Source organism: Mytilus trossulus, chromosome 8 (genome assembly GCF_036588685.1).
Source record: "Mytilus trossulus isolate FHL-02 chromosome 8, PNRI_Mtr1.1.1.hap1, whole genome shotgun sequence".
In the NCBI taxonomy this organism is placed as follows: Eukaryota; Metazoa; Mollusca; class Bivalvia; order Mytilida; family Mytilidae; genus Mytilus; species Mytilus trossulus.
Window position 1 is genome coordinate 50633455 of NC_086380.1, and position 16325 is coordinate 50649779.

The following is a 16325-nucleotide window of genomic DNA, read 5'->3' on the forward strand; positions in this document are numbered from 1 at the left end:
TAAATATGTTTATGGATTATCATAGGTAATACCGTATGAAGGCTTTCTTAACGTCTGATCGTGCATCTATTATATGTGAACATATCCGTGTCGATCAATAAAGTCCAGATGGTTATTGTAAATCATATGTAGTGTCGATGACTGCACCGTTTAACACGTTGTCGCCCATTTTGAGTTAGATGTGTCATGTTGCATGTCTCTCTAACAGTTGGGTATATTGATTATTGAAAATGTAATGTATTGCTAGATAAGGGTAAATATAGTCAATCGAGGTATTCGCTATTTTCAACACTATTTTTTTGCATGTCATTGCTTTGGTAACCTTTGCTTTAATTTTGCATTCTCGAAAACTTGTTGGTAAGACACTAAAATAAATGCTAATGCTTTTTGTCTAACAGCAACGTGATATATGAGGCATGAACTAATAACGCTTTCATTATTTACACCTCTGTTTTAAAGTGACCTTTGGGTCTTGTGTTGTACGAACTAAATCAAATTATGACCAGAACTGTTTTGCAGAGATTAACAACATATTTTGAAGAAAAAAAAGTTCTTGTTTTTCCATTTTAATAAGTACGCCTAATCCTTTGATTGGGTTGGAAGTATCTACTGATCTGTTTTTAAAACTCGAATTAGATATTGGTAACACTGTTAAACGACAAAGACAGATATTGCGTATATTGCATGTTTAAATTGAGATTAAATGATTTAACAGAGAGGCAAAATATACCAAAGAGATATATAAACTCATCAGTCGGAACCGACAACGCACGGGCCACAAAAGACCGAAAAAAATTCAGACAAACAGCAGTAAACACCAAACAACACAGAAAACTGAGGTCTGAGCAACACGTACAACACTATGAATAATTGCTGTAAAAAAATATGAATAATTGCTGTAAAAAAATAAAATTATAGTCCTTTTACAACAAAAAAATAGCAGTCCGTGTACATTTCTAAGTTTACAATGTTGGTTATCATATAATTGATTAAGAGTCTTCATAAGTGTACTTTTTTTTACTATACATCACGATGGTATCATAAACTTGGTACTTTATAAGAGAGTATTTGATATAAACACAATGAATCACAGTAATATTGAAATGCAATTTCTAAAATGTTTTGTCGGTTTTATTTTTAGTGTGTAAATCTGGATGGCTTTTCCAATATAAATGACAGCAGCAATATAAGTGTAAAACGACTACAAAATAGCCAATAGCTTAAATTTACGGTGGCATCATTCTTTCTTTGTTTTCAAAATACTAAGTATCTTAAGTGTTGATCTATTATGATGGTGTGTATAACACGCATGTTTGACAGTTATCACTTGTCCTATTTGTATTTAATAAAACAAATATTCAAAAAAATATGCCGTTATAATCAATCACCTTATATGATGACTCAGGTTAATTAAAAAATAATAAACAGATAATATAAAAGAAAGCAGTATCGGACACAATGACTGCTTTAGTTCATGACTACAATGGTTTTACTGCTCTAGTTTACAGTGCAAAGATTTCCTATGCATATTCAAAATACTGAACCGTCTATGGAATTCGGTAGCCTTGAACTCTCAGTATTGTGTATGTAGCAAACAGTTGTGCCCCGAATGATATAATACTGTCAACATTTGTTCTTAAAATAAAATTATATTGCTGGTATCATATATCAGTAATTTTGGTTACTCCGATTTGATTTTTCAAATAAATTACAGAATTAAAGATACACAATGAATACCAAGTGTTGCCCACTTTGATTAAATTACCAACATTTCCCTATTTTAATCAAAATACTGAACCAAAATTAAACCACTAATATCGATTTCATGAAATAACGAAAGACCGGTAGGGATATTCTGCATTGCTGTTGTTAAAATCTCTCTGTTCATTCTTGATATTTGTTTTATCCAAGTCGAAATTTTGCTATTTCAGGATTACATTTCTTTTTGATATTTCCCAATCCAAGGTGACATTTCTGACTTCCATATTGGAACTGCCAAATTATTCCTGAATGCAAACATTGAAGAGCTGGTATACCCAAAATTGGCGAAATGGTTCAAAAGTTCTTCAGATACTCATATTGAACTTTACAGATATCAGAGCTATACTCTTGTACTTGAACATTCCGTTGAAAATATGTCTACAAATCAAAAGTGACGACTCATGTCACCTATACTTTCACTTTCAATATTTACAACCCCAAAAAGATACAATTTAGTTCTTAATGTTTCATTCTACGATATCTGCTTTCCTTGATTTGTGGTCATTCTTTATGATGTGCGCTACATAAAACTATCAAAGTTGAAAAGCGCCTTATTTACTGCCTGAAATCGTTTTCGTCTTTTTCCCATCAACTTCATTGCATTAACTATATGTTAACATACTCAGTAATGATGGTAGAGATACATATAGTGAAATAAAACAAAGAAAATAAGTATAGCACTTTAAAACCTAAAAGAAACTAAAGATACATTTGTCTGAATGCGCATCTGATGCAACAAAAAGGGTTTTTGTTAATGCTAGTATTGATGATTACGTTACCTTCAGTAAATACGTAAATTTATCTGTCCCTGGTATCACCGATTTCTCCGTTCGTCGACGCATTCAGCATTTTTTTTTGTATTTTAATTGATCTTATCTACAAATGGACTTATACACCAACATGAAGTCTTACCTTCAGAAGTTCTCGTAATTCTTCTTTTCCCTTTTCCGAAAACCACCAACTTCTATTGGCAATCTCAATCGGTGTTTTGTTGGCCTGAAATACAAGACAAATAGTTAGCAAAAAGATGTGTAAACGATATGCATTGATCAGTTGGAAATACAGGAAAATAAAAATCATCAAACAAAACAGATTATTACACCAGACGCGTGTCTAGTCTTCAAAAGACTAACCAGTCACGATTGAATAAAAATAAGTCAAACCAAGAAACCAAATTGAAGAACATAAGGGACCTTAAAATGGAAACTAAATTGTATCACTGTAAAACTAGCTCGATAGATACATTCATATTATAAAGTACTGGGGAGGTTCAATTTTATCATATTAAACACGATGAAATATATGACAACTGATAACACATACTACTTAACAACTGCCGATTAGTAAGACAAGTGTCGCAAGTGTGATATTCGATGAGAAACAATGCCGGAGCTTTAACAGAGTAAAGTGACACAATGCGGAATCATGTATTAGAAGACAGAGTTCAAAATATACATTGAACATAAGACACAGCACAGAATGAGGAAAAAAACATAAAACACAGTGCCGAACTATAATTTGAATATAAGACATACTGCCAAATCATAAAGCAAAAATAACGCATACCGTCAAATCATCAATAACAACATAAGACACACAGCCAAATCAACAACAACAGCATAAGTCACACAGACAAATCATGAATAAAACATAAGACACCCAGCCAAATCATTAACATGATTAATATAATAATAATACACATAGCCAAATATCAATAAAATCATAAAAGACACACAGCCAAATCATAAATAAAAACATAAGCCACACAGTCAAATCATAATTGAAAACATAAATAAAAACATAAGATTCATAGCCAAGTCACCAATAACAGCATAAACCAAACAACCAAGTCATGAATTAAACATAACACAATTAGCCAAATCATCAATGAAAAAATGAGACACAGCAAAATCACAAATAAAAACATAAGACACAAAGCCAAATTATCAATGAAAGTATAAGACATACCGTCAAAGTATTAATAAAACATAAGACACACAGACAAATCATCAATGAAAACATAAGACATACAGCTAAATCATTGATAGAATGAATGAACAGTGCAATATCGTGTATAACCGATAAGCTAGAGTTTCAACTCAAAGGTAATACATGTAGGTAAGAGACATATTCAAATAAGAGATAATTGTTACGAAATAAAAGAAATTCACGACCTCTGTGTACAGAACGTGTGGTTTTGAATTTTTTCATATGATAAAATTTACAATTCATTTTCATTATGCATACTTGCTCAACTTTCATTCATTGAGTTATTAGTAAGTTGAACAAACGATGCTTAATTGTCTTCTATTTCATTTTTAAATAAACTGTTTGAATCCTCCCCATTTTTCGCTTACTGCATTACAACATGATTATTTCATTTGATTACGACCTTTTTCATTTGATTACGACCTTTTTCATTTGATTACGACACTTTTTCATTTGATTACGACACTTTTGTGAAAGGCACACAGTAATACAAAAGAAAAAAAAACTACAACTAGGCTGATCAACTTTAACCCTTTTTAATGTTATGTTCATGCTGTGTTCTGAATACATTTTAATATGACCTCGCAGTGAAATGGTATCTGTTTTGTTCTATGTCAGTTGTATATACATAATATAATACGAAATAAAAAGTAAAATAAGAGTCCCTTATCAAATGGCAAAATTAAAAGCCTAAACACATCAAACGAATGAGAAACAACTGTCATATTCCGGACTTGGTATAAACATTTCCTTGTGAAGAAAATGGTGGATTAAACTTGAATTTACAGCTAGCTAACCTATGACGGGTAGCAGCTGTAAGCTCTTAGATACCGAATGAGTTGGGAAATGTATTTTCAATATTCAGGTAAAGATGGTATATTGCTACTAAAGTGAAGGGAACTTTAATTTCAAAATTAAATCGTCTCGTTTGCCATAGATTATGTTACTATGAAGACCGCGTATGTCAAATTCGAGGTATAAGTTTTAAAAAATAAGTTTCAATATCTTTCTCTTGATATCGTTTAAATTTTAATTTTAAATAATAAAAACATTTACTGAGTGGCATTTAAAATAACTTATTGCGCAAACAATAAGGCAATTTTTTTTAATAAAAACGAAAAATTTAGCAATTTTAAACAATCTGAACAACATTTTAGTATCTTATATCTGATATACATTATATTTTGTAAAAACAATCTTTTCTGCTGTCGATAACTACATGTATGTAAATCAAATTTCGGTTCAAGATTTCTATTAAAATAAATATTTTTTTATACCAAACTGGGAATTGAACTAATGAACGCCAACTCTCGCAGTGAATTTGTACTATCGATAAATAAATAAAAACAGATTTAACAGGTAACTCTAAACATTTGAAAAGAAAATTAATATATATGTAGCAAAAAATCATAGGAAGAAAATAGAAAAAAGGAATTTAAAAATAATGGAACGATAATGATAAATGTTTCTTTAGGTTTTTATGCGTTTTTTTTATTTATTTATTTGTTTCGTTACGAGTAGATTATTTTCATAAGTTTTGTTTTAGATTGAAGTAAGTATTTTTAGGGATTTTCGCTACACTGACAATTATTTCATCAAATATTATGAATTAATCGTCGTCTAGGGATATATATATCACTTCCAACTTTAAAAAAAGGTCGATCTGTAAATATAAGACTTGTAGCAATCTATCTAATCAATATGTATTGCGGATTTCTCCATGTTTAATTTGTGAAGGTAGCTAATGAAAGAAAATAAATGTGGGATATAAATCAATGATAGTAAGATAACTACATACACTAATTACAAAGACATACTTTGAATAAATGGAAATCAATGATTACACTCTTAGACAGAGATATTTTGAAAAATGAATAAATGAACAGTTGGGACAAACATTTATGTGATATGATTTATGAAACAATCACTTTTAAATATATAACAGAGCAAAAATTAGAAATATAATTGTTGGAATGTTTTGATAAATATAGATGTTGTGTGGTTCCAAATTCCAACACGATGATTTTTTTACTGCTGTTTTGAAGAAATATGTTCCGTTAACTGTAACTGTTGTGAACTGTTATTATTTAGAAATTCTTTGACCCCTGTTTATTTTTTAATTTTTTTTTTTTTTTAAAATAACTTTTTTCTGTTTTATAATATTTATGACCCCTTTTGTAGACATGTGCATTACTAAATTTGCAAACTGCAATAGTATCAAAACAGCAAAGATAATGAATAATAGAGATTGTCCATTTTTGTACGTATACTAAGGGAAACTTCATGCAAAGCACCTGATTTTCTATGATAAGAACAGTTTTATTTAAGATATGATGTGATAGTTTTTATTGTTTTAAAAATCCTAAACAATATCTAAGTTCTAAAAAAAACCTCGTGATGAGTCAGTAAGGTCAAGAGCATCCTATAATGTGTAATTGAATTGGTCCATATTTATATTTGTTTTAACCAATATCTAACTCTTAGTGTTGTCAAATCGTACACTTTTGCCTAACCGGTTACTCGGATAATCGTTCGACCGATTAACCGGTTAACCGGTATAGTTTAAATTCGGGTTTAAAAGCCTTATCATAAGTAACCTACACATAGATATAAAATGTGGTATGAGTGTCAATTTGACAACCTTTCATCCAAGTCTTAAATTTACGCTTTTAGAATTGACTATGTTCCTTTGGCATTATAAGGCTTGTCTTTGAGGATTCCTGGCGAAGTTTGACTTTTAATTATCAAATACACCGTATCAACTATAGCGTCCGTACCAACTTCAGATTGAAACATGAAAAAAAACCTTCTTGATCCCGTTGAATTGAATATGTTTGAAACCGATTATTCTTTCCTTTTCTCTTGTTGTCTCCGAAAATAATCTGAAGTGTTTCAATTTGAAATGATTAATTATATAAAAAAAGAAGATGCGGTATGATTGCCAATGAGACAATTCTCCACAAGAGATCAAAATGACACAAAAATTAATAACTTTTGGTAACTGTACGACTTTCTCTTTTGTCTGTTTGCTTGTTTCTTTAAGCATGTTACTCGAAATATCACGTATCACGTTTATGTATATGGCTCTGATCTGGCTGTATATTAACATCTAAGAAATAGTTAAATTCATTTTTATGATTTATGTCAACATTATTTATAACAATTATAAAAATCATTGAAATAAATTACTTTGCTCTTCATAGGCCCTTTAATTTTGAATAAAAATATCTTTTCTTATCTTATCTTATACATTGAGTACATTCACATTGGTTTGCATTTCACAATTTTTGAGTTAGCATTTCGTTTAAAGTAAGACCAAGCCTTGAACATTTAGATGTAGGTCTGCAAATGAGTTACTTTTTGGCGCAAAAAGATATCGCCCACTGATTTAAAGTTACTGTTAAAAAACATGTATACTAAATATGATCCTGCCCCGAGCTGAGAGACAACTTGAAGTTCTAATTAATTGTATGTTTTTAGGATTAACAATAGCAATCAATATACTGGACAATTGATCTGTCTAATTAAATACCACGACGACAACTTTTAAATAAAAAATAACGCTTTAACATGTTTAATGCAATTCAAAATTTATATCAAATATACAAAATTGAAAAAAAAGTCCGGTTAACCGGTTAGCGATTTTTTGTTTTAATTATTTTTGTGTGTTTTACGTTCAGAGACACATGGATGTAAAATGCATGATCTTGTAGTGATTAATGTGGTTAATTAAAAATATCTAGAAATACATAAGAAATGAGGAAAACTCAACATTACCTTTGTGCATTTCGTGGGTAACTCCATTTTGAAACAACGAAAACAATGAGTGTTAAAATATTTTATCGATTACTTCTCTTTGTTTTTCACTCATCATGTTATTTATAACTTTATTACTAACTGTAATGCATCATAGATTGATTGTTGTTTGATTTACGCCCAGATGCAAATTAATCATAAACATTTTTTTGAAAGAGTAAACACTGTCTAACAGTAAAATATCAGAAAAGTGGAAAAATAAACGCGACAGTTCGTGCATTGCGTGTTTGTTTACTCTTTTTAAACAATAAAACAAACGTAAGAAAAGTTTTTTTTCGATTATTTATATGCATATATATGATCAAATATAATGCTGAGCTGTAAGAACAATATATATATAAAATGAGAAAAGTAAAAAATTAATACTTTGTTTGATAATTTGTTGAATCATGTAGAAAATATTGGTATATAGATGTTAGGTTCTACTTGTTAATATTAATTTAGTTTTGTCGGTACTTCCTTAGATTTTACTCATCAAACCATAATTCTAAGTCTGTCTTATGCATATAGAAACTATTCATAAATGAGGATTTTGTGTTTCAATCACCATGTGCAAGTTCAGTGTATATAGAGTGCGAATCCTGACATATAATTTTTACTGTAACTGTCATATATTTTAATGTAGATTGATAAACAAACAGACGATACATTCTGTTATGGATTATCGCGACTACATACATCCAGGTGTCAAACTGAACACACATCCGTAAATGTGACGAAAAATTCGCAAACAGAGCGTGTGGAAGATTTAAAAGCAGGGCTTAAGTTTTATTTTCAGAAAAAAGTAGCTTTTAACATAGTTATTAATGTTGTATAACTAAAAAAGTTTTGTCATTCAGTTTTGGATTAAATTCTATTATACTGCTAACGTTATGAGGGAGGTTCATGTTTACTGTCAAGTAATGATACTAAACTTTCATTGTCACTGTAGGGGCGATTCATTTCTAATGTATATGCGATGCATTTTCATAGAAAGAAATTTATTGATTTTCTTCAGATAAAACCTTAATTCAGCCGACTCACTAACAAACTTAATAAATTCAGGATTTTATTACATATGGTTACTTTATGATTACAAAAATGAGGTGGTGATACATCAATGAATTCAGTAAAAATACCATTTATTGCTTAAAAAAATCATTTTGTGTCTCTAATAATTTGTCTGAATCTATATGTAGGGTCAAATTTATCCAGTTTGTCAGTTTGGGTTTATATCTTAGGTGCATTACATCACCTACCGATGCAATTTTATCTGTGCGTATATCTTTGACAGAATAGATCACACTGGGCCTACATATCACGCTTGGATGAACAAATATTTTAAGTACTTTATACTCCAGTATATTTTCGAATCATTTACACGTTAATATCAAACTCACCGAAAATCTTTGAATATGCAATATAACATCGTTTTCAATAATTGATATAATAAAAATCGGCTAGCTTCAATAGCACATTAACTATTAATAACTATTATTTTGTTATTGCATATTGAAAAGTCATATTTAAATGAAATTGTGTAAAAATATAAGTTGAAATAAATTATTTTGTATTTTCAAAAAGGAAACAAACGCATTTTCCCCCGTCATCCTTTATTCTACAATAGTAATACTCGCGATTGACAGTGAAAATGAACTGTCTGAAATCGCACTCTGTATACACTGTAAGTTAATTCATTCTAATTGTTTTAAGAATGTAATTAAACCAGACAAGTAAGGTCATCCAAGTATAAACAACTATCTGGAAGAAACAGACAAGTTGACCGATATGCATACGTTTTCATTCTTCTTGTTTTATACATAGCTTAAGCTTGACTCATCGATTTTTTTAAGTATATTCGTGATTCTGATTATATTGGCAATACTCTGTGGACATTCAGTTTGAATTGTGTTTTCTATAATAAAGTACTATTACCGACTGCAAACTGTTGGCTATTTGAGCAAATACAACAATTCATACCTTCGCAGCTACATTAAGGACGCAATTTTGTAAATTTGACGAAAAAAGGGGGGTGAAAACGGAATTGTCAGAATCGGCTTAATGACAAATATTTCATAGTCGAACATGGACAATAACGAAAGGCCGTCTGATTTCTCATCACTGAACATAAAAATATGACCCCGTGACCCTAACACTGTCACGTGACATGCCATTTTCATATGTTAAAACTGTCGTCTGTATTTGGCTCGAGCACAACCTTTTACCCTTCACCATTCTCATCCAAATTTTAACAATAGGTTAAGCAACTACCAGTGACACTTAAAAGTGCTGGGGGTCAGAACAGTTTGTTAAAAATGTTTATTTAGAATGATTTTACGTCTTTGAAGGTCAAATTCCGTGATTTTGTCATCTTTGCTTACCTCGTATGACTCTCAGAAACAAAATTGGAGAAACCCCCAGCAAGATTCATGATCGTATTTAAATTCTTAAAATAATTTTCCTCAGTTGGTGGCATTTGTTTGAGATTAAAAGGTTGTGCTAGGTCAAAATATTGAAAATTAAACGAAAATTCTATTGTCGGCAATATTTTAAAGCGCAACAAAGATAACGATTTTGAATCGGTACCGGGGAAAGCGAGGGTTGTTTCCGCGCTTAATGAGAGATGATATAATACGTTTTTTAAATATAAAAGCCGGTGTTTTTAAAATTTATAAGAATATTTACACTTTGTGTGAGTGAATAAGAGTACTCAAGATATACAAGATGTGTCCGTTTTTATTTATGGGACCTTATGTTGATTAACTAAAAACGGCAAAGCTTTCAATCTACATGTATCTGCAATGATCATGTTAAATACAATTTTGTCAACATGTGACTTTTCATTTTAAAAGAACCTATAATCTTTAAACTTAACAAGATACATTTAAGTGTATACAATGTACCATGTATACTCTGATATATCTGAAAAAAAATTGCAAGCATAATATTCCAACAGAAATTAAGGAAGAAAAATTACTCTACATTTTGTAATGAACTTAGACAAATGTTAGACAAAAATAGATTTTACTTTTACAAACTTATGAGTTTTCAGTCTGTGATCTTACAAATCTAACAATGCAATAACAAAATCTCCAAATTTCAGTAGTAATATAACCCTTTTTTGCAACCCCATTTATACCAGTAATCAGTGTCAGATATGCAAGAATAAATTTACAGAAATTCTATTTGTTAAATTGTGACCGCAAAATCAACCATTGACATATTTGCAACATAAAAACACTAAACAAATATAGAGATAAATATATCTTTAACATCTCTTTAATGTTATAGAATGAATTTTGCACCCATTAATTGTATATTTTATTATTTTAAAATCTCATGGTAAGATTGTATTGCAAGAATTTACAATTAATTTATGAAATAATATTGTTACAAATTTATGCTATAAGCACGAATTTAACCATCTTTTAAATCATAATATATCTTTGATATATTGGTAAAGGGAATCAAAGCAATATGTTTTTTTAAGTTTGGATATAAAAAAACTATCATGGTCCTATAATTTGGTTTAAATCAAAATGATATGAACTTACAAGTATCTCAATTGTAACAGTAACTGTTACATATAAAAAAATAATGTACAAATATATTAAATTCAACATCTGTTACACTTACTTTTAAAATGCAAAAAGCGTGAGTGACCTAGGGATTATAGTGTTTTGTCATATTAAATAACGGTCCATAATTTTTTATTGTCAGCAATAAGAACAAATAATTTTCATTCCTCACACATATCTTCTTCAGTTTAATTTTAATTTTGAATGTATGATGCTTTCTACGATTGAATACATTTATTACAGTGCTTACAATGAATTACCGTGGTTTCCAAGTGATATAAAATTAATGCGTTGTTCGGTCATTTGTTGACTATTTTTCTCTATTTAAATTCCTCCATAAGATTTTTTTTTAGCTTTTGATCATAAACAACCTTCTGTCCAAGATTCGTACAAATCCAGGATAGTTTAAGAAAGTTATTAAAATTTTAAACTTTAACCACAGAGTATTTGTAATGTTTACTAGAATAAAAACTCCATTTATAATTAAAATAGGGATAATCAAGTTTCTTTTTTACAAAACTTTAACCGCAGAGTGAATATTTGTGGAAGCCGTTGCCAATGCAATGTAGAATCGTGATGTCTCCCTTCTATGACAAAAGTCGGTGACTCAACAAAAATGAGATGTGGTATGATTGCCACACATGATCAGACAGAAAATGAAGTGGCGATAAGCAATTATATGACTTCATACAGTCTGAAATAAGTTAGTGCTGATAATATAAGTAAAACAGCATATTCCAGATAGTAAAACTTACAAGTACATGGTCAGTATGGACTTCTTTTACATCAACAATTGAAATAGGCAATGACCCAAGGAACTCATCATTTCAGTTTTATTTGTTCATGCCTCATCTTCTTTATTGCTGCCATGTTCTTAATGATGAGATATTTTAACCTACCCAGCAACTGTAAAGTGCTACAATTTTAATGTAAATAGCACATAAACAGTTACCAGCCAGGTAATATGGCATAATGCCAAGAGTTACCCTGCCTGATCTTCTAGGAAGCTATATATACCCTGCCTGATCTTCTAGGAAGCTATATATAAAGTAAAAATAGCATGTGCCTGTTGAATAAAAAAGTTGACATCAGCAAACGCCATTAAATTACAAAACTAAATAACATAATGAATATAAACAAAAGTGGAAAAACTATATAATGCCTATGTACCAGACCGTATGAGTTATTGGACTGTACGCGTACCGTTTGGACTGTATGCATACTTTTTTTAAATACTCATATGGTCGACCGTACGCGAACAGTCTGACTAGTATTAAGAAGTTAGTCAAGTTTATTGGATACAAATGCATATAACAGATCAAAATAAATTTACTCTCAAATTAATATAAAAGTTCAATTGTAATTGAAATAAGAAGTTTATATTCAAACTATTTAAAAAAAGTCACGCTTATTAAATCTGTTAATCTCTTATATTTAGCATGGCGATCAGTAATTCATCTGACACTTGAATTATGGCCACTGAAATTGAAGTTATGGGACGTAAATATAATGTGGGAGGGCAATTGTTTTATTATATTTAGCAACTTTACAAAATGTGCAAATGCTTAGGATCATGCATGAACTGCAACATGTTAATATAAAAAAATATTACGTTACTTGTGGTAGCAAGTGTCACCTTGGGCGAGAGAACAAAAATAGCATTCAGATTTACAATTAATCAAATGTCTAATTTCAATTGCTCGCTTGTTCACTTTATCCATCTTATGGTAATAATTTCAACTTTTAAAACTAAAAATAAAGATTTTGATAATTCTTTATTTCAATTTAACCCAAATGCGGCGTAAAGCAACCAACAATCAATCAATCAATGATTTAAATACATGTATGGTCAGGTCCAAATACTCATGTGGTCTGGAACACCTATATGGTTTTATAGCTGACTATGAGGTATAGGCTTTGTTCATTGTTGAAGGCAGTAAAGTGACCTATAGCTGTTAATTTCTGTTACATTTGGTCTCTTGTGGAGTGGTCTCAATGACAATCATATCACATCTTCTTTTTTGTATATAATATCTTGCTTAAATAACTATATCATTTTAGTAAGTTGGTAGTCATCCAGAACCGGCTTCAAATATATTATATTCAAGATGTACATGTACAAATGTATGTTGGTACAAATGTACGTACATGTACGATGAATGTATTTAACTCAAAGCTGACATTTCAACATAGCTGGCTAACTTAGCATACATTTGAATTTTAATATTTATTTCTCACTTGCCTACCTTTCTGGCATGCAATTTCTGGATATAGTAAAATTGTACCCAGTTTTAGTGAAAGGACTGAAGCTCTCACCGAGTCATTCTAATAGTGACATCATGACATGACAATAAGAGATATGTCCATATTAAAAGTTATTTTAACATAGATGACGGGAAATGTTAATTAATGTTTATGTACATGTATATACAGTGTATCTGGCACATGACTTCTTTTCTGGCATATATGTGTCTATGTCATGTATGTACAGTATATTGAATTTCTGTATCCAGTATGAAATAAAACGCATTCAAAAATGATGATATGAAAAGCATTATGTCCATAGGGTATTATGTGATAATTATTACTCAAACTGACTATATATATATATATGTTCCGGACCATACGAGTATGGTCATGACTATATGGGTATTATTAGTTACATAATGTGCTACATGTAGTGACCTAATACGAAATATGTGGGGTCAGTAAATTCCATATGGGGTGAGAGCGCGGCTCGACTCCCCATATTGAATTTACTGACCCCATATATACCGTATCACGTCACTAGCACACTATGTAACGAATTTATCTTAGCGACTATCTTAACGTGTGAAATTTAGACTACTATCAAAATGAGCAAGTCTTCAATACTGTTAGCATTAAGAACCTTTTTCTGGCGATCCTACAAAGACAGATGCCAATATATATAATAACAACTTGTTAGGTTTAAATGCATTTCATGAATTTATTTCCATCTTAATCATCAATTTAGTAGCTGTTGAACCGTTAAGATTTTTTCTCAGTACCTTTTGTTTTTATAAAGCGACTACTACTAACTATGTATGAAATAAGCCCCACCTCCCTTTTGCCTAATATAGAGTTTTCAGGGACAAAACACCACTACTAACCATGTATGAAATAAGCCACGTCTCCCTACTAACCTGATATCAAATATACACAGTCTCGATCCACGAGGATGCTTTTAACCGATCATATTCCTAGAAATGTATAGGAGGTAAGATAAATACTCATATGGTCCAACTGTACGCATATGATCTGGGTAATTAACATGTTTTCTAAACTCTTCGTAAGGTATGTCAGACCCTTCTAGTTGTCATGTCATTAAAATGGTAATTTTATTATATTTTTATAAGAATTTTTTTAACTAAATAAAAAAAAGCAGTTTCACACATTGAAGTTTACTGACTACTTGTAAGAACAATAATCAATTGCACTTATTGTAAAATGAAGTTTTGTTATGATGCGCATATCGGTGGTTAACAGGGCAGGGCGTCTGGTGATTTACCACGTTTATTGTGTAAAGTAGATGACATCACCGCCAAGGACCATAGTTTAAAGTTAATTTATAAATATTTTTTCTGTGAATATACTAGAAGTGTACTGCAGTCACGATATTGAAGATCTAGAGCCTCTTAAAGACACTGCAGACACATCGGTATGGCCCGAGACCTTGATATCACTGCACGCAGCTGCAAAGAATGCTAGTTTAATTGTCACTTACAAGCAAAACATGCACAAGATGTTAATAAAAAGATTCGTGCACAACCAAGACGTGCAAATGCAAAAAAGCTAAGATATAAACGTGTGGAAGTAAATGCCATCCTAAACATACAAGCAAACGTACAGTTAGAGATGAAAACTTATGTACATGTATCTCAAATTATCATTATTGTTAGAAACTACTGACTCAATATACTGTACAGCGTAGACGAAACGCACGTCTGGCGTACTAAATTATAATTCTGGTACCTTTGATAACTATTTTAAACATAATGCTAACTAAACTAATCATTAAGTCTATTCCAATCGGTCATAGGAAAGTGCCAAAGTAAAAATAACAAGCATTGAAAGCGTGACATTACAATTCTTAATGGCAAGAACAACCAAGAGACGAGGATAATATTGAGCTACGCCTATTAAACGATAACTTTTAGAATTTTTAGAGGAGCTTTAAGTTAATTGCTGCATATAGCTACATTGTATCACAAAATGAATGACTGAAAGGGCTTGACCACACATTCAGCAAGATGGTCTGCATAACTGCACCAATTCTGGTATAAATATATCACTTTCCTGGCTTGAAGACTATATGAACATGATAAGGGGGTATAATTTCACCATCTTCAAAACAAATGCCCCCCCCCCTTTTTGTGTATATCTTCATTTGTAAAGGAAATGCATCAAACATTCATTAAAATCAACAAAAATGTGAAAACAATAGATTGGATCAGTGCAAATAACTTCTTTTAACCGAGAGAATGCATAAATTAGGCTAGTTATACCCCCGACACTGTCGGAGGCACAACATCACAAGTCGGAGGCCTGAGATTTGCAGACTACTCAGTTTAAACGTACCGTTTCCATTTTTTGTGATGTTGTTGGGTTAATTCTTACTAAATATCTATCTAGATTAACACAAATTCCACATTTCTGTCCATATTTCCTAATTTTCGTCACATTACAGGTGCTCGAGAAAAATATTGATGCAAGCTTCTAAATGAAGCAGGTATTTTTTGATTGGCTAAATATTCGTAGAGGGCGGGGCTTAATACTCGACAGAAAATCGCCTAAATCATATAATTTATCCATGACTTTTTACAATTTTTCTATAATTACCCTGACTTGGACCATTCCGCATCCTAAGGCAACGATTGCTGCAACGCTGCTTCATCAAAAGATGGTAAACTGGACATTTTTTCTTCTCAATCATGGCGGCGTGTACAACGACGCATGAATATTTAATGAGATTGAACGGAGTTATCTGCCCTTGTCGAAAGTAGTGTGAAAACGGCCTTAATGTAGCTGCGTTATTTTTTTCCGCTGGATCTATGGCTGTTCTTTCTAATAACAATTTGAATAATTCTGTATTTCTTCTTTGAGCAGCTAAATGTAAAAGAGTGTTACCGTACTGAAACAGAAAAGTTGAATAGTTCACAGTACTTACATGTATCTTACAAT

The 16325-nt window shown here is 30.9% G+C and overlaps 1 protein-coding gene across 1 annotated transcript in view; it reads right to left on the minus strand.

Annotated features, from left to right (window-relative positions):
* Positions 1–16325, minus strand: part of LOC134727740 (putative ankyrin repeat protein RF_0381) — a 296205-nt gene that overhangs the window by 3118 nt on the left and 276762 nt on the right. The window contains exon 17 of the mRNA XM_063592127.1: positions 2674–2757. Coding sequence (XP_063448197.1) covers positions 2674–2757 — 84 coding nt within the window. The remainder of the gene's footprint in view (positions 1–2673; positions 2758–16325) is intronic.